Source organism: Tamandua tetradactyla, chromosome 2, assembly GCF_023851605.1.
Source record: "Tamandua tetradactyla isolate mTamTet1 chromosome 2, mTamTet1.pri, whole genome shotgun sequence".
In the NCBI taxonomy this organism is placed as follows: Eukaryota; Metazoa; Chordata; class Mammalia; order Pilosa; family Myrmecophagidae; genus Tamandua; species Tamandua tetradactyla.
In genome coordinates, this window is record NC_135328.1 from 58,389,112 (window position 1) to 58,408,750 (window position 19,639).

Sequence of the window (19,639 nt, forward strand, 5' to 3'; positions counted from 1 at the left end):
GACACAGTTCTCAGTGCTGCCAAGTGACGGCCTCTAGGACATGAGCTGGCACCCTAATCAAGCCTCATGGAAGCTTTTCTATTAATTTATAAAGAAAAGGTCTCTCAATTTAAGGGGTTGGTATTTTTGAGAGATGCGCAAAAGCATGGATCCTTTGGAGAAAGATGCAAGGGTCCTTTGTGCTGGGCAGGGTCACTGGAAAAGGTGTTGCGTGTGTGATGTGATCTTCATCATGGACCTGTTGATTGTACTTCTCAAGTCCCCAATAATGAACCAGATGTGAGGACTTCCATTTTCTGCTCTTAGAATATCATCCCTGCATTTAAGGAATATCTTTTTGTGCCAGGGGATATCATAGCTGTGTCCCAAGCCCTCCTGCTTGGACTATTGCAGTAGCCGCCTGGCTGTTCTCCCTGATGGCAGGCTCTCCTCCTCCAGCCTGTCCTCCTGATTCTGGTGTTCCCTAGTCTGAGTCCTTCGCTGGCTCTCCAGCCCTAACGGGAGAGCCTAATGGTGTTGGGCATTGAACCTGGGTAATGGAGACAGATCAGCTTCTTTGAATCCTGGCACATAGTAGCTGCCCCATCTCTACTCTGACCCATCTCTACTCTGCTTGCCTCTGCTGTAGTCTCACCAAAGACCTGGCCATTCAGGGTTCATCCTCTGAATAGTCTCCCTCTAGACCTTTGCTTGTGCCTCGAATGCCCTGCCTCTCTTCTGCATATGGAGTCCTGCCCATCCTTCAAGGCCTGACTCAAATGCTCCCCTCCATCCCAGAAAGCCTTCCTCAGTCCTTTCCCTAGACCTGCTCTTGGCTGGACAAAGTTCAGTTTTCTAGGCTGCTGTTGTGAGTTTCAAAAGAAGGGAAGCTTTATGCTCTTCAGATGTGATAAGGGTGGTGCATTGAAACAGGGGAGATGGAGCAGGGAATTGGAGCCCCCAGACCCAAAGAGGCCAGGAATAGGTGGGGCCAATAGAGCACTGAGGAAGCGTCCGCCCTCCCTGCTAGGAATACCATGGCTGTTGAAGAGTGAAATTTGGGCTCAGCAGACAGGAAGGGCCTTTGGACATTACTTGGTTTGATTTATCCTCTTGCAAATGGGGAAATAGAGGCCAAGAGTTGGGAGGTAGGCAAGAGTGTCCTGGACTGGGAGACAGGAGCCTGTCCTTAGCGTCACCTCCTGGTCTGGGCAAGTCCCCTCCTACAGTTGCACCCATCCTGTGAGGTTCGCAGGGCAGACGGGAGGGTTAAACGAGATCCTGGATGCTAAGGAGGTTTTGGTGACAGAGACAGGATCATTGCCATCACAGCTGGCATTTGATGAGCATTCGCTGTGTGTCAGGCTGTTTGTATTTCATTGTAGTTCAGTCTTTATAACCACCACATGAGGTGGGATCTGTTAATTTCCGATACTTTACAGAGAAGGAGACTGAGGTACAGACAGGCTCTGTGGAAGGTCACAGAGCTAGGAAGACGCAGGATTTGAATCCAGGCAGTCTAGCTCCAGAGCTCTTGTTCCTAGCCTCTGCACCCAACGACAGAGTGCCATGAACTTCACTGCAGCATGTGGGCTGGAACCTGGGCAGTCGGTTGTTTCCCAGCCATCGCTGTGGCATGCCTAAGTCAGGTCTATAGACAGGCAGCTTCTTGGGCGTTGGGGGCCAGCCTCCCCACACCTCCCTGCACCCAACCAGTCTCCCATTTGGCACTTCAGACGATCATACACCATCCCAGAGTCTCCAACAGGTAGTGGGACTAGCCCCTAGGCCAGCTTCATGCCTGGAGATGGCTAAGCTCCCTTTACCCAGAGGGCATTGCTTTCACAGGGCAACTCACAGGACACGAGAGAGTGACCCACACCACCACTCTTTGCACACGAAGGGGCGGGATGGTGTTGGGCATTGAACCTGGGTAATGGAGACAGATAAGCTTCTTTGAATCCTGGCACATAGTAGCTGCTCAGTGCACTCCCGGCTATTGGGAGTAGCAATGGGAGTCATGGTAGCTGTCATCTGAGTTACAGAGTCTCTGCTCTGGAAGCGTGTCCCTGGCTGACTTAGGAGTTTCCATGCTTTCATTCATTCATTCAACAAGTAGTCCTGCTGGATGATAGATGCCAGGTGCTGTGCCAGCCATTGGAAAAGAGACACGAACTGGGCAAATCTCCCTGCCCCCATGGAGCATACATCCTGATAGTGGAGGCATGTAGTAAACGAGATAAACATATGCCATGCTGGATTGTCATAAGTTGTATGGAGGCAAAAAAAAGCAGGAAAGAGGGGGTAGTGTGGAAGGAGCTTTAAATACAAAGATCATAAGTCTACATGGGGAAGATTTGAGCAAAGCTTAGAAGGAGGTGAAGGAGAGAGCCAGGCACACCTGTGAAGGAGAGCCAGGTGAACTGCCGGTGTGATTTATTTGGCACCCACTGTCTGCTATGGGGGGGCCTTAAGCTGGGGGGTGGGCCACAGGTGCTGAGCCCACGCGGACACTGACCTGCAGTGGTGGACCCTCCCACGGCACAGGAAATCCCGTGCAGGGGCAGATTTAGCCCTGGGGGACATGGGGGGAAACTGAGTGCACCCAAGATGGGGTAGGAGAGGGGGCTTCCCAGAGGAATAGGTAACCCAGTAGAGTTCTATATCCCATGGAGGTGGGTGCGGGGCTGAGGGATTGGGAGACACTCTGACTTAGATATGACTATAGGAGTTGGGAGGTGTTTGTGGACCTTTGCAGGCTTCCTGGAACCAGCACCCCTCTAGGGGAGGGAGCTGGTGGAGGATAGGTAACAGGTGCATAAGGAACTCATTAGCCCCAGCTGAGCAGACCTGAGCCTCGCATATTTGAGAGCTAGAGATCAGGGAGACTTCCTGGAAGAGGTGACTTGGAACAGGACCTGGCAGGGGGCACAAGGCTGCTAAATGGGGATGTAGAGATAGCCTCTGCCAGAGAAGCCTGCTGCCCTGGCCCAGCACCATCAGTCAGTCCTCTGCTGGGGCGGCCCCACAGGTGCCCGTACCCAGCGGGGCCGGTGGCTGTCCCCTGCTTCAGGCTGTTCTGTGTCTCTGCTCCCCCCACCCCACCCCCGGGTGCTGACGGGTATGCGGAGGCTGGGCTGCTGCAACCCAGCTCTGTCACTGCGCTCTCCCTCTGTGCGCCTGAACCTGACACCCTGACCACTGAGGCATAAAAAACAGAGAATTGGAAGGCTCAGCCTGTCAGGCTGGGAGTGGCCCCCAGAGAGGCCCAAGGAGGCACACACACGTGTGTGTGTGTGTGTGTGTGTGTGTGTGTGTGTGCACATGTGTGAGAGAGCTGTGTGGGGGTTGCCTCTGAAGGAGGGAAAGATGCTGGGCTGGTCCCGGGGGCGTGCTGACCCCTCGGCCCACCTCGCTGTGCCTGCCCCACATTTGTGCCTAGGCTGCAGGGGAGCAAGCAGTGTTCCCAGCCCCGAGCTCCAGCCAGCTCCTCCGGAGGCTCCTGCCCTTTGGCCCTTTATAGACGTCCCTGGGGGAACCCGTGGAGACATGCTTGAACTGAGGGGGGATTCGTGGGCTGTGTCACTCCTGTCTCCGCCGCCAGGGAGAGGCCCACTGCCCTGTAGCCCATGGCTTAAAAAGCCGCTCAACAGCCTGCTACTGTCCGTCTTCCTGTGCCCCGCTACAGGGCCTCCACTGAACACACCCTGACCAGATTCTGAGATAAGTTGGGGCCTGAGTCCAGCTTCTGAGTCCCCAGCACAGGGAGGAGACTGGAAGGGCCCACCCGCCACAGGCAGGTGTGAGGGCAGGAATTTTGACAGCCATCCCTCAGGACCTCGCGGGTGAAAAGAGGCTCTCCTGGGGCTGGACATGAGGGCACAGGGAACGTCCAGCTGTGGGCGTTGTACCTCTGTGAGTGGCTGGACAGGACTGAGCCATCTGCCAGCCTCGCCATCCCTTCTGTTCCCACGGCTGGGCCCACGCTGCCTGAACATGCCCAGAGCGGCTAACGGTGCCTGGAGGGCCCCAAGCCACTGCCTCTCCTGTGCCTCCCCAGCCCCTTGGCTTGTCCCTTCATTTCTGGAAACTGTCATCCGCCTCGTCTGACCAAGGGCCTGGGCTTATGCCTTATTTCCCCCACTGGACTGAGGCCCAGGGAGTGGTCACCCTGGACTCACAGTCAGAAGGCCAGATCAGAGTTGAGTTCCCTTTGGCTTCTCAGGTCCAGAGCCACTCAGGGAGCAAACAGAGAGTAGAGCTGAATCCATGCTGGGATCCTGGAGTGGCCATTCTGTGAGAGACCCTGGGCATCAGTCTCCTCACCTGTAAAATGGGCCAGTAACCACAGGAGTACCTGGTATATTGTGTTCCATAGTACACACTTGAGACATCATTATTCACTCCCTCTGCTTAAAAAAAAAAAAAAAAAAGGTTTTGGGGGTGAATACAGATAATGCCAATGATGACTGTCTCCTTAATAAGGATGTGGCCCTGACTTGCCTTTATTGACTATCAAAAGTGCTTCCAGTTTATGAAGGAGATGAATGCCACTGACATGGAAGCTGGTTGGGGCCAGAGACCTTTTCTGAACTTGATTTGACCTTTGGTTCCTGTTTCTCTCTCTGCCCATGACATGCAGGGAGTGAGTTTTCTGGAAGTCCCTACAGCCACCCTCAGTATTCCACGTACAATGACTCCTGGAGGTTCCCCAATCCGGGGCTGCTTGGTGAGTACTTGGAGAGGCCCTGTGGTTCTCCTGGGCCATCAGCTACCTCGTCTGGGCCCTCTTATTGGGCCATGGTCTCCTGACATCCTGAGGTGTCATTGAGACAGGGCAGCGGGCTTGCCCTAGACACATGGAATATGGGGGGCTATGATGGGGGCCTTTGGGATTGAGCCTCATCCTAGCCCAGCTTGTACCCCATCCCTCTCCCAGCTGGTGTATACAGGAAAATGGCACAGAAAGGGAACACAAGAGTAAAAGGGCAATGAGGGAGGTGGAAGAAACACCAGTAGGTGCCTACCCAAGAGTAACTTGTATTTCTTAAGACTCATTAACTATTCATGTGAAAAGTCTCTAAACAAAAGCCAGCAGAGAGCTCAGCTCAGATTGATTGGGAGTGGCCACCTGGAGAGCTGAGTTGATAAGGACCCTGAGGCCCAGCCCCAGAGCCTGTCCTTAGAATCTGGTTGCCCCAGGGCTGGAGGCTGCCAGGGCATCCTGAGCAGGGCACAGCTGCCTCCCAACCTCTGCCCAGGCCTCAGACTGGCAGATTGTCCATGGCTGGGGCCAATCTGCTCTGAAAACACCATCAAGACCCTTGGACCACCAGAAGACCAAAACAGTTGAAACCAGTTCAGCCCTCAAAGGGTCAGGGAGAGGCTTTTATTTTGTTGACATGAACTTACATGAATCCAACTGGTGAAGGCCAGCCGGTGACGAAGGTCTGGGAGCAGGAAGAGAGAGAAAGCACTGGGCTCTTAGATGTCACTCACTACCTGGGGGTGGAGTCAGCCGGTCAGCCTGCAGCCACAATCCTGAGCCCGCCCCCAGCAGCCTGCTGAGGATTTCCCCCTTAGAGCAAGGCGGTCAGACATGGCTGGGCCCTCTGGGACCTCCCAGGTTTGTCTGTCCAGGTTAATGAGGCCTTCTTAAGTGAGAAACTGCTGATTCCCTGGATTCTTTGTTATTTTAGGAATGAGAAACATAGACTTCCTCAAAAAAATAATAACAAAATGTCTTCCAACTCAAGTTGCCAGGCTGTGGGTCTGCCAAGGAAGCCATGACCGTTTCCCAAACCTGCTTTGGTTGTTAGGACAGACACAAGTATGGGCACCATCCCTCTCTGGCTACCACCATTCCCGGCACTTGGGCTGCCCGTAATATTTTGGTGTGCTGTGCATAACTTTCAGATGACATAAGGAATAGTGCCAATTAATGTTCCAGGACCCTGTGCCTGAGAGACTTTGAGCTTCACAGAAGACTAAGCTCTTACTTTCTGTAGCCTCTTGGGAGGCCCAATCCACAGACTGATCTCTTCTCTGACATCGTCTTCGGTTTTGATAAAAATCAGTTTTATGTATTGAACCAGGGTCTCCACTTACCTAATGTTTTACCTTAAATGAACCCCCTGAAGGTCCACGGTTCTGAGCTGGCCCAGCTGTCAGTCTCAGGAAACAAGAGGCAAAGGCTGGCCCTGTCACCCTGAACCAGCCTCTTCCAGTGGGGAGGAGGGAGGAGAGGTGGAGCCAAGGCCCAGGCCTGGAACCCCTCCCCGGAAGCCTGCCTCAGACCACTCCCTGGTCCCAGCCGCAGGGGACTGGCATGAAGGAGGCCTGGACTCAAGCTGTAGTTCTGTCCAATGGGGCTGTGACCCCAAGGAGGCAGTGGTGACCCAGAGCCTCTTGGCTGTGGCTGTGCACTGCCAAGGGGCAAGGGAGGCTGAAATCCAGCCCTTGCTGGGCACAAAGCCCTGAACCCTGGACAAGGCTGAGCTGCCCAGAGGGGACACATTAATTTCATTTGCATGAGGTGTCCTATAGGCTGGGAGTGACCCTCACTTGCCTGGGAATTGGAGAGGCAGAGAAGGAAGGAAGAAGCTGCTTAGGCAGGTATAGCAAAGGAATCCGGTAGGAGGTGGGGCTGTGTGGAGAGAGTGGAGCCACAGCCGGGAGGGCCTCAGATGCCAGGCTGAGACATTTGGACCTAATTATTCGGACACCTGGGAGCTGAAGGGGTGGGGAGAGGAGGGCGAGGCCAGACAGTATCTGGGGCTTGTGCTATTCAAGCTGGAGTAAGAGCCCATTCACATTCCCAATTACTTTAGTTCACTCCCCAGTGATTAGGCTTGGGCTCTGTGCCTAGTGTGGAAAAGAGGCGGACGCTGGTTTAAGGAGCTCACAGACTGAGGATGAGGGAAGCTCTGGCAAGTGTGCTTCATGCTTCAAAGGGGGCCCAAGAGAGTGTGGGGAGGAGTCCAAACCCTGTTCATCTAAACAAGTACTTGCTGATCATTCTGAGCACTGGGCGATGCCCTTCATGTGGCTTATCTTATTTTATCCCCTGAACAACCCCAAGAAGTATGTATTATTATACATATACCACTATTATTTATATAAATTATATATTATATCATATACTATACAGATAAGAGTGAGGCTCAGAAAGGCTAAGTAATTTACCTGAGGCCACACAGCATGAAAGTGGCTGAACTAGGACTCAAATCCAGGCCACCCTGACTTTAGAGCCCATATTTATAACCAGTGTGCAGCATGGTGTTCTTTAGTCTACCCAACTGATTCACAGTCTGAACAGTACTACTGCCAGGAAAAGCAGCCTCATTTCTCCATAGGAACAGGCCTTGAGAACCCTAAATAATACTCAGATCACGTGTGATGAGAACAGACATGGTCTATTTTTTTTGGGGGGGGGAGCAGTGTATGGTCGAGGAATTGAACCCAGGTCTCTCTCATGGAAGACGGGCATTCTAACCGCTGAACCACCCGTGCACCCTGTTATGGTCTCTTTTTGAAAGCCAGGTTACTGCATATCAGGCTTTCCATTGCAAACAACAGAATGCACTCTGGCTAGTGTAAGCAGAAAACAAATTTATGAAGGGATATTGGAGGCTCACAGAATCTCGGAGAAGACTAGAGACGTGGGCTCAGGAATAATACCCAGCCACACCCCTGGGCTGCTGCAGTCACACACCCTGCTGCCCCCCCGTGGGCAGCCTCACTGCAGCTCACCCTACACAGCAGCTTCAGCCGCCAGGCAGACTGGGTGTCGGAAGCCAGAGGCCTCTGCCACCCACTCCCAGCAGATGAGTTCTCCTGGCTCACTTCCTCCAGTTATCCCTTTCAATATGTGAGACCCCAACTGACTGGGCCCAGGTGACACACCTGAGCCCCAGCCCCAAGGGACGCTGGGAGAATGAGTTCTGACTTTTAGCACAAAGAAGTGGGTTTCACCGCACGGGAAACTCTGCCAAGGCAGGAAGCGTTTAAAAGATGTTGGGCAGCTACTAACATGAGAGATGCGCTCTGTGCTACACAAGTCTATAACCCGGGGAATGACAGGTCGTTAAGCCATCTGGGGCTGTGTTGCCCGAGGTGTAAAATGAGGATAATCTCCCCTGGCAGTTGGGTTTCAGCAGGATCTGACTGTGACCCTCTCTTGGGGTCCGTGTCCCCCAGTAATCAGGGATCCCACTTTCCTGAAGATGAGCGAGATGCCAGGCTCTCCCTGCCAGGCCATTCACATTCACATCTCCTAGCCTGCCTCTTCGCCCTGAGGGTCTTCAGGCTTTAGCTGAGAGATTCCCACTGAGCCGGAAGAGCTGGACTGATTATCCCTGCTCTCTGGGGAGGTGCCAGGGGTGCAGAAACCTGTTCCAAGGCCCCTTGGTGCTTCTGCTTGATCAGTGGAAGTGTGTAAATAGGTGAGACCCTACTCTCTCTCTCTCTCTCTCTCTCACACACGCATGTGCTCATGCCCTCACTGACACTCCCCCGCCCCACGTGCTGCCAGCGCTCAGGCTGCCCTGCTGCAGCCTCCTCCACGGACACTGGCCAAAGAAAGGCTCAGCAAAGCCACCTAAGGAAGAAAAATGACTGCTTGCAAGCTGGCTTATTGGGAGAACTTCCCTCCCCGCTGTGCCTCCTCCCTGTGAGCTGCCTCTGGGGTGCCCAGTGGGGGTGGCCATGACTCAGCATCCCGCTGGGTGCCCCCCGGGCTGGCGAGGGGACAGCTGGGGCAGGCAGGGCAGGCAAGGCTGGTGGTGGGAAGGAAAGCCACTGCAGTCAATTAGGATTAGAATGGGAGCGCCCGTGGCCACTGTAAAGGGATTAGAGAGTGAGTGGGGGCCTGGAATGACTGTGTCAAGAAGGAAATTGATGATAATGTGAATTAGAGAGGAAAAATGACAGAAGAAAGGACAAGTTTATTCTAGATGGAGGCCTAATGGGCGGCAGGAAGACAGAGTGCTTTGTGAAGTGATGTTTTCATTTTTCACGGTAAATGCAAAACGTTTTTGATGTTGCTGCAGAGCTGTGACCCGGAGGCAGGCGGCTCTCACACTGGGACCCGCTGGATGGTGTGGCAGGGAGATTAGGCTCTGAGAAGGGGAGCGAGTCAGAGCCAGAGAACGCAAGGCGGCTGGGCTGGGGCTTGGAGGGCCAAACCAAGGCATCCCCCAAGGAGCCTTGACTTCTATTTCCTGTTCCTTGGGGCCCATTTGTGGGGCAGTCTGTGTGGTTTCTGCTCCTGTGCCATGCCCAGGCCTGCAGGGATGGCACCCCCACCACCACCTCCTTCTGGCCTGTTTGCAGGCAGCATGCAGGGCTGGCATGGCACATTCCCCATGGGTGACTGTCCTGAGCTTTTCCCATCCTACAGAAGAGAGCAGAGGCTGGCAGGAGTCTCTGAGTCAGGGCTCTGGCCAGGGAGGTGCCTGAGGAGGCAGGAGGAAAAACTGTCCCTGTGAGTACTTAGACATGGGATTGGTGTCCAAAGGGAGGCATCACCTACTCTACCACACTCATTGCTGCCACACCATGCTGCCTTTGGAGGGGTGGGGGTGTGTCTGCTCACCTGCTCGTCAGGGCTGTGTTTGGAGGGGAGGTGACACATGCTGCAGTGCCTCCCGTGTCCCATCTGTGTGATCATATACAAGTTGTATAACCTTGGGCAAGTACTCAATCTCCTTGTGCCTCAGTTTCCTCATCTGTAAAATGGGGACACCTATAGGATTGTGGTGGAAATTAGAAGAGTTAATGGATTCAAAGGACTTAGAAAAGTGTCCATTTCCAAAGCAATTTCACATCTCCATCTTGTGGTACTCTCATGACATGCTCCTGTGGTCACGGTGACCTCACTTTACAGTTGAGAAAACTGAGTCTCGGGGCCAGGAGGATAAAGTCACTTGTTCAAAGTCACACAGCCAAGAGGTGGTAGAGCTCCATCTGGCAAATGTAAGTCCTTGGCCCCTCGTTTACACCCTGGGAGAACAGACAATATTGGCTTGAATTTGGGTGAGAATTTCAGAATGAATGAGTCACCTTACCTGGGAAACTAAGAAGCTTTCTGGTCTTAGCCCACTAGACACACAGCCTAGTAAGGCTGATGGGGCCACAGCTGCCTGATGAGATAAACACGCCCCCACCCCCCCATGTCAGGGACGTAGGACTGTGCTAGGGTAAAAGAGCCTGAGCGGGGGTAGACAACCTGAATTCCACATCAGGCTCTGGCACTGAGGGGCTCTGCAGCTTTGGGCAAGTGGCTTCAGTTAGTTACACCTCAGTTTCCCCACCCATCATTGGAGGAGATTGGCTTATAGCTCTAACCTCTGTGGTTCTGAGAACCTGTGGGCTCCCCTGGACTTCCCAGATACCTCATCTCTGGGAAGGGGTAAAGGCTCAGAGCAGATCTCCTGGAGGCCTCTCCAAAGAGTGCAGAGATGAGGAACCCAATGAGAAGAACCCAGTGAGAGGAACCCAGCACCCGGTACATGGGCTCTCACATGGTTTGTCCAGGCAGGTATCATCCCTTCTTTCACATATCCCAATCTCTCCATATCCAAATCCAACCCAGAGGTCACTTCCTCCAGGAAGCCTGCCCTGCCAGAACAAACTTGCCTTTCCCAGAGTTGTTTCTTCAGAGCTCCCATCCCCTTCTACCTTCTACCAGAACTTTGTGGGTTGTACTCTGAACTCACTTGGGGTCTGTGTCAGGCTAATGTTGCCTCGTTAATGCCCCAGCCCTGCACTCAGTAGGATCAGGAAATGAGCAGTGAATGAATTAACTAGTGAATGAATGAATGAATGAATGGATAGGAGGCTTTGCAATGGTTTGTTCACTTAGTATTTGCTGAACGAATGAAGAAAAAACGTACATCCGCGCTGTTCATCTGCTCAACACAGCCCGTTGTGTGGGGGCTGCCAGCCGGGCTCCAGGCAGGTTGCTGGGATGGAAACCAAGTAAGGCAGAACCTGCCTTTGCAGGCTCCTCCATCCAAGGGTTGGGGTTCACAGAAAGAGGTGATCTTGTATGTGATGCAGCTTGCTCAGGAGTGTGAGCATGGAGCAGGGGAGCGTCCCAGAGGAAGAGACGGTGGTGCTGGGACTTGAAAGAGGCATTGAAGTTCGGTACAAAGGGGATAAGGGTGCCCATGGCAGAGGTGATCCAAGCGGAAAGCACAGCATCGTGGGAAAAGGCCCAGAAGCGTGGGAAAAGGCCCAGGAGCGTGGGAATATGATAAACAGGCTGAACTGTCCCTACCCCATAGGGTCATTTGGAGGTTTGGGATGATACATGTAAGGGACATAGCACAGAGTTGGACCTGGGGAAATGCCCAGCCGGGGGCAATTGCTGCTTGCATCCTGGTATATTTGAAACAGCTGCAAAGAGTTTAGCTGGGGAGCGTGGTATCTGATTGTGAGGGGGTGGCTGGGGGTGGGGGTCGTGGGAGGTAAAGCCAGGGAGGTAGGCAGGGAATGGATTATGAGCCATCCTCAGGCCAAACCAAGGATGAGCACTGTCCATCCTCTTGCCAGCAGACTTTATCCATAGAGGGCCAGATGGTAAGTCTTTTCGTCCTCTCGAGCCAGATGGTGTCTGTTGCAGCTCCACCCTTGCAACAAGAAAGCAGCCCATGCATAAACGAATGGATGAGGCCGTGTTCCAGTAAAACTTTTTTTACAAAAACAGATGGTGGGTGACATTTGACCCAAGGGCCCTCATTTGTAGACCCCAGCTCTAGGTAATGAAGCCTTGAGATCTTGGGAGCAAGTGGCCCTGGTCAAACTTGTGGTTTGGGTACCAACCAGGACAGAGACCTTGGTGAGGGGGGACCAGGGCAGGGACTGGGTGTGGCGGGAGGCAGGGAAGAAGGTTTCTGGTGGAAATGGGGCCCTGGGTGAGGGGTGAGGGCATCACCTCTCCCTCTGACCTCGGCGCATTCTTCTCTCTCTTCCAGGCTCTCCCTACTATTACAGCGCTGCTGCCCGGGGAGCCGCCCCACCTGCGGCCGCCACTGCCTATGACCGTCACTGACCCTTGGAGCCAGGCGGGTGCCAAGCTCTGATGACACATATCATTGAGGGTGATAACCTCCCAGGCCCCACCGAAGACAGCCAGAGGGGCCCAACAACTGTCCCCCAGCATTTCCCCTACTTGCCTGAAACTCCTTCACTTTCCTTTTCCTGCCAGGGACTCTGGCTCTATGGTGGGGCTGTTGGCTTCGGGACGTTTGTCCATTTCTAAGAGTCAGTCCATGAGATGCTCCCAGTGGCGACTGGGTCTCTGCAAACCAACATGCACTGTTCTGCCAGCAGCTGCAAGCCCGCCCAGCCTGCTAGTTCCCCAGCCGCCTCATCGCCCACCCGTCTTGCCCACCCCCGACTCGGGATGGGGAGACTACTTTTGTGGCTTCAACAGCACCCCTGTAAATACCTTCTTGCTTTTCTGTGGGCCTGAGGGTCCAGCGGAGCAGACTGCCCATCCCATCATGCATCCGCACTCATGCTGCGTCACGGGGCGTCTTGGACCTGTGCGCAGAGCATCCCTTCTGTCCTGGGTGCCCCCTGTCATGTGGGCTCGGAGCTGTCTTTGAGACTGAGGATGCTCACCTCGGGGCGCCCGCTCCTGCTCATCTCTGCTTCTTTAATGTCCTGCCTGGGAGTCACACGGGCTAGCTGTGCCCCCAGCCCCTCTGGGGCCCTTCCCAGGAGCGACGCATACTGGGGAGATGCCCTGGCTTCTTGCCTCCCTTTCCCTGGGCCCACCGCAGTGTGAACACCTTTTCCAGATCAAAGGACAAAGAGAACTTTCTGGGAGATTCCTCAGCTACGGTTCTAAAGTAGACATGCCATCTAACGCGACGGCACATCGTGGCCTGGGCGTTAGGGCAGGATGGGACCTGGAAAATCAGCCGGTTGCAGGCACGGAGGGCCCTGCCGCCTGCCCGACCCCCTCGGCCCCTGGAACCACTGAACTGAATTGGGAAGTGTTTTCTGAGGGTGACCAGGCTCAAATCATTTTGGACACCCATGGTGGACACTTCAGCCATGTTCTGGGACCCCCAGCAAGTGTATTCTGGGCAAGCCTGTCCCAGCCATGTAGACAGTGACCTACGAAAAGGACTTTCCCCTGCCCGAAGGACCACAAACATCCTCCAGCAGTCAGCCAGGACTTCCTGAGCTTCCCCTCGGGGCCCCTCCCTGGTTCACGGAGCATAACATGCAGCTGGGGCGGAGGTGGGGGATGGGGCTGGAGGTGGGGGAGGGGGTTGGAGGTGGGGAGTGGGGCCGGAGGTGGGGGATGGGGGCAGGCATCTAACCTTGCCGAGCAGGTGCCCACCTATTGCTCCAAGAGACTGTGTTGGTCTGGGTCATGGCCTTGGGCCGTGGGAGCTCAGAGAGGCAGCTTAGAGATCACTGCGGACTGGGGGTAGAGAGGGTCAGGAAAGGTGCCTGGGAAGATTTGGGGGAGAGAAGAGGCCTCCTAGGGGGTGGGCCAGGGCAAGCAGTGTGTCGGAGGAGCTGGTGTGTGAACTGGGCGTGGTTTTGAAGTGGAAAGGCCAGGCACCCCCACCCGTTCTCCTGGGGCCTTGTTTCCTTGCACAGTCTCTCTCGCCAACTCAGAACAGCCCAGTGCAGGCCCTGTCCAAATATGGGCTGAATTAGCAAGGACGGCTGATTTCCGCAGCCTCCTGTGACAATGCCCTGAGGCCTGCATGCCGCTGTGTCCTAGCATTGGTGTTAGCAGAGAGCTGGAGCAAAGAGAGCCCAGACCTGGGGGTACTGGGCCTGGGAGGTCTTGTCCTGCTTTGCCTCTGCCTTGCTGTGGGGCCTCAGACAAAGCCCTCTGCTTCTCTGAGCCTCAGCTGCTGGGGTATGGTGGGGTCGCCTGAAGAGTCACCTGAAAGCTCTTTCCCTTCCTCCCTCCCAGGGATCTGGGGCTGTGGCAGGGTCATCTGGGACAGACCCTGTAGGGCTGGGCACCCGGGTCCTGCTAATATTGGACCAAGTGGGAAACGAGAACACCCGGGAAGGTGGGAGTCCGAGAGCCTTGCAGAAGGCCTGGTCCACCCCCTCGGGGGAGACGGAAGCCCAGCTTGGGGAAGTCAGGGCTACACGACAAGACAGAGCAGACCTCCCCGGGTCCCCTGGGGCTGTTAGAACTGCCGAGGGAGCTCATCACCCAGGCCGGGATGGAGTTTGGTGAGGTTCCAGAGAGAACCTGCTGGGCAAAGGAGGTGGCTGGGGCCAGAGCCCACCTCCAGGAGTCGGGATGGACCAGCTCCACCTGCCGAGCCGCCACCAAGCAAGGTAGGAAGGCATGTTACCCGGTCCCCTCACAGGAAGGTCTGCGCCACAGCCCCGCGTCCTCTGCCCGCCGCTCACCCTTCTCCCAGAGCAAAGTGCACCCTCTTCTTTGGGTCCTGGTCCTTCCTGTGGCTTCAGGCTGTTGGAAAGAGGTCAGCCCCCCCTGCACCAGCTACCCAAGGCGCCCCCATCCTTCCTCAGCAAAGCCCTCTGCCCCAGAGTGGTCTCCTCTGCCCACTCAGCTCCTCCTCTTGCCCCTGCAGTGAGTCTTTCCTCTCTCCCCAGAGGCTTTGCTGGTCCTCACAGTGCATTTGTATGTATGAGGCGCCCACTCGCTTCCTGGGCTGCCGGGCAAAAGCACAAGAGCACACAGATGCACATGCGTGTTCTCACACACACACCTCTTCTCACCAGTTCAGGATTCCCACGCTCCCCAGCACAGTGGCCTGGGGACTTGGTGAGGGGATTTCAAAGGGTACCAGCCACTGAGTGGGTGCCAGAGAATTCTGACAGAAAACACAAGTCTAAGGCTTTCACCAGCATTGTGGCAGAGGCCTGGGCGTTCCTCCGTGGGCTGGCAGCCCTGTGTCCCCGCTCTGACTTTTTGAAAAGGACAGTGTGGATTTTGTGACAGTTTTCATTTCATCAGGCTTCAACCTAGAAAAATTTGATGACACGTCAAGCTAGCATCCCCTTTCCAGTGAGGCTTAGTTAGGGTTAGCCCCTTTGTAACTGATGTTCATATGGTGCTTTACAGCCTTCAACCATCCCATGGGGCAGCGATCATGATTCCCATTTTACAGATGGGGAAATGGAGATTCAGGGCTCACATGGCAGGATAGAGGTGAGGTGAATTCTCGGATCTTTGGGCCGTCATTTTCCATCCACAGCATTGTACTCCTGTCATGGAATGTGTGGCTTAGAGACACCCCCCAGCTCTTTAGAGGCCCCCAAATCCACATGGAGGACAGAAAGAACAGAGAACCAGAGGCTGGTTTGGGGGAGGGACCTGGGGGCTGGTGTCTCTGCTGGTTCAACTTGATTCCCATTCACACAAAAACGTACCGAGTCTCAGCCCAAATTCACACCAGCGGGCCTGGGGTTTCATCTGGACTCCTTCCCACTCTGGCCTGGGGCTCAGAGGGAATGGGGGCGAGTCCGAGGCGACACCACGATCCCGGTCAGGGGTCTGGACGTGCTTCCCTAGGGCCCAGCGTTCTGGTGTCACGCGATGCCCCTCGGGCTTCTCTCCTTTGTCCTTCCCGCTGTGGAATCGACTCCAGGCCAGGCCGTGCCATGCGGGAGGCCGGGGCGGGCCAGGAGGAGGACTCAGGAAGCCCAGAGCATGGTCTCCAGGGCCTGGAACCTGCTTACAGGAGCAGGCAGGTGGCCCGAGGTGCCCGGAGGAGTGCTTGCCCTGCCAAATGACAAGTGTGAATGTTTCGAAAGCTCTCTGCCAGTTGAAAAAATAGTTCTGCAGGCCATTGACCACGGACCCCCAGCTTGACCCCCCAATCCTGGCCCGACACCCCCTTTCTTCTTCCCTCCTTGTCCTTCATTGTGGAGTTGGGCGGAGGGAGCCCAGAGAGGTGAGCCGTGAGCCTCGGCTTGCAGCAATCAGTGGCTGGCCCCAGGTTCTTGCGGCCCAACCACGCCATCCTGGGCTCCCACGAACAGTTTGGGCTTTGAAGATTGGGTGGAGTAGAGCATGAGTGGGGTGGGAGTGGGAGGGTTGTCGGCTTCTAAGGGAGGGAAGTGCTGGGGGCCTTTTTATATGTACAGGGAGCGCTCCAGACACGGCCAGCAAGCCACTGAGGGGTGAAATCCCTTTATGAGAAGTCACACCCCAGAGCAACTGTCTTGTCTTGGGCATTCTGTGGCTCCAGCCACCTCCTTGCGGATGACATTTCAGTTAGAATTTAGCTCTAAGCCATGGGGAGCAAATCTTTAAAACAAACCAAGCCGTCCTAACAAATATCTGGAAACAAGACAGATCTGAGATACAGCTGCCCCAGAGGGGAGAGAAAAATCCCGACTCCTGGATAGGCCAGACCCAGGCTAGTATGGGTGAGTCCCGAAGGACTCTGGGCTGGAGCAGCTCAGGGGTTACCCACACCCAGCTCTGGTCAGAGGCCAGCCCGGCGGCCTTGGCCTTGTCACTGCCTAGGAAGGAGCATGCCTCTGATGGCTTCCAGGCATGCACGTCAGTGCTCCTGGTGAATTTATTTCTCTTGTTCTCTGGTCTTGAAGACGTCCAAGGCAAGTTCACTTCATAAAAGGTAACAAAATGCATTACTGGAAAGTCGGACAGTCAGGCCACGACTCCTAGCCCTCGGTCTGCCCCACCTTATCCCCATACCTCAGGATTCCCTGTTGCATATTCATGATGAACTGCACGTCCCCACTGTCAGCTCACCGCTGCACCTCCAGAGTGGCAGCCAGGTCCCCAGGGGCTGGCCACCGAGGCTGGAGGTGAGTCCTGGCCTGTCGCTCTCCTAAAGGGCCTGCTTTGCTGCATCGAGCTGCTCGCTGGGAGCAGGCGGGGACCGCTCATTCTTTCACCTGCTGGAAACTTCTCAGCACTGGGGCCCCGCTCATGCAGCCGTTATCTATTTATTGAGGGAATCTCAATGAATTCTAAAATGCAGTTGGTTGGTCTCGGTAGCATACGTGGTCTGCAGGTAAGAGAGACAGAGGGTGGGACTCCCCCCTTTGGCGTTGTCAGCAGCAGGGGAGGGATGAATTGGGAGGGGTGCAGCCCCACCCATCCGAACCCTGACCAACCAGGTGGGGGGTGGGTGCTGAGCCTGCGGCTGTGCCTGTGGCTGCCGGGACGCCCTTGTCTCCCAAATCACCATGCTTGTGGCCACATCCCTCGTCTTCTCCAAAAGCACCATTAAGAATAAGAGATTTTGAATGATTGATTTTTGATTTACAAACTGTGCATTTCCCTTGGAGTGGAACAGAGAGGAAACCATTTAATGGCTCCCGTATTTTCAAGCATGAATACATTTTAATGAAACTATTTTATTGTATTTGAGGAAATGGAGAGTTGAACATTCCAACCAATCAATAGCCAATTAATTGCTATAAAGCTAAAAAGAAAATAAATAATTCCTGAGTCTATTTTAAATAGCGTGCAAAATTCAGAGCCTCAGAATCTGGCCTCCCCCTCCATAAGGGTGCACATGAGTGCACAGATGCTCACACACGCGCACACGCTCACACACACATGCTCACTTACCTACCCCTCAGACGTACTTGAAACTCAGAGAAAATGCTGAGTCTCCTCAAGCCACTTCTTGCCTGCCGTCCTCAGGCTTTGGTCAGAGAAGGTGAGCAGGGCCGGGCAGCAGGCAGGGGACAAGGCGTGGTCGGGGCCCCGCTTCTCTGGCCCGCGACTGGGCCTCTGAGGTTGTGTTGAGGATGGAAAGTTGCCTCTGGGTTTGCCCTGACTCCCGCTGGAAGATGCTGCCCTGGTTTTTCACCCTCTAGTGGCCTTTGGACATTGAGTATTTGTAGAAATGCAGATTACATTGCAAATGGAACTCTTTGCCAGGAAGACATGGATTTTGTTTTCCATCCTTAGAGACAGTTGACTCTGTCTTAGGGACTGACCTTCCAGCATCAAAGAAATACATATCTATTGTACCCGCCAAAGTTTGTGATGCCTGCATAGACGCTTACTTTAAAAGAAAAACAAAAAAAAAGTACAAAAAAAACAATTAAAAAAAAAACACCACAATTGAATTGCCTTTGAAAGTGGGAGATGAGCTGTCTCCAACAGATTGAAAAAAAATGCTTCTTAAAAATGTGTATGTTTTGTATTCTTTTTTTCTAGTAGAAAATAACTGACTTGAAATATGGTGGATTTTTTTTTCTTAGTGGTGTGTGTTGCTTTTGTGTGTAATAATATTTGAATGTAATTACAGCAGTGCCAATTTGCCAAAGATGTTGGACATATTTTTCTTTTGTGGGGAGGAGGGCAGGGGTTGGGGGAGGGATTTGGGAGAAAACAGGGGTGGGATTTTCGTTTAATTTTTTTAACTTTTTTTTTTTCTCGTCAGACCTGGAATTTGTGGTTTTATTCTAAGTTAAATGGTTGACTGCAACACCTTTATTTTAGATTAGTTGGAGAAACATGCAATAAGATTGGCGTAGTTTCAATATCTGTGTGTCTTTTCATGAGTGACTGTTACTTGTGAAGAATTGATTTTATGTAACCTTTATGTGAGATAATTATTTGTAAATATTTGCCATAATTTTATTGGTTCCTAAAATAAAAGTAATTTTTTAAGTTCAGGAAAAGAATTTGATCTCATGTGAGTTTTACTAATTCATAAATGTTCTTCGCCTAACACGTGGGGTTGCAAGGAATTTTATTGGCCCTCCTTAATACACTGGGCTCAGAATAAATCTATGCACCCAGAAGCTTGTGCTGCAGCACCCGACTCTGGCCTGGGCAGGGGTAAAGAGGAGCAGAGTCCCCAGACAAACTGTCAGTGGGTTGGCAGGGGAAAGTAATGGTTGAGACTGGCCCTGGATTTGACTCCTGGCTGTGCTACTCACTAGCTACAGAACCTTAGCCAAGTTCTTTAACCTTAAGCTCCTTCATCTCCAAAATGGTCAGTTACATGTGCATCATTCATTCACTCAACAAACACGGATCAAGCACCAACTCTGTCCCAGCACTGGGGGCTGCCATGGGGAACACAGCAAACTAGGTTTCCACTGGCATCAAGCTTACAATCTGGTGGGTTGTAGCTCACACGTATGCAATATTTGGTGCATGGTGTGTACAGATTCTTAACCTGAATCCACACTGGGAATCAACCCCCGGAACCTGAAATGTCGGTACTGCTCACACTCCTCTAATGTGCAGTGAAACTCAGAAGCCACCCATGCCAGGAGACCTTGCCTCTGGGCTCAAAAGCCACAGGCCAGATCTGGCAGGAACTCAGAGCCTGGGAATCATCCATAATCCTTCTGTGGGAGGCGCCCTGCCCTGAGCCTCTCAGGCTGAGCATTTTGGCTGCGCAGGAGCCCAGAGGTGGCTCTTGATCAGGAGACAAGGCAGCTGCAGAGCTGAGCCCTGCCCCCGCCGGGCAGTGTCAGTCTAGGAGGGTCGGAAGGGACCGCGGCACCCCTTGGCACAGTGTGTGTGACTCAGTAATTGCCAGAGATGGAGTGGGTGAGTGACCGCGTGGGGGCCGTGGGCTGTGACTCATTCATATTTAATAAAGCAGCTGCATGGCCTCCATTCATTTCAGCAACGGATTGTGGCGAAGGCGATTCCTGGGGGAGAAAGAGAGTGGCGGTGGCGGGAAACGCT

General features: G+C 53.8%; 1 protein-coding gene across 3 annotated transcripts in view; it reads left to right on the top strand.

The window, feature by feature from the left end:
- Positions 1–18,612, top strand: part of PAX5 (paired box 5) — a 201,535-nt gene extending 182,923 nt beyond the window's left edge. For all 3 annotated transcript variants that reach the window (XM_077147686.1, XM_077147688.1, XM_077147687.1), the window contains 2 exons: positions 4,622–4,708; positions 11,958–18,612. In XM_077147686.1, coding sequence (XP_077003801.1) covers positions 4,622–4,708; positions 11,958–12,034 — 164 coding nt within the window. In that variant the 3' untranslated portion in view covers positions 12,035–18,612. The remainder of the gene's footprint in view (positions 1–4,621; positions 4,709–11,957) is intronic.
- Positions 18,613–19,639: the final 1,027 nt, after the last annotated feature.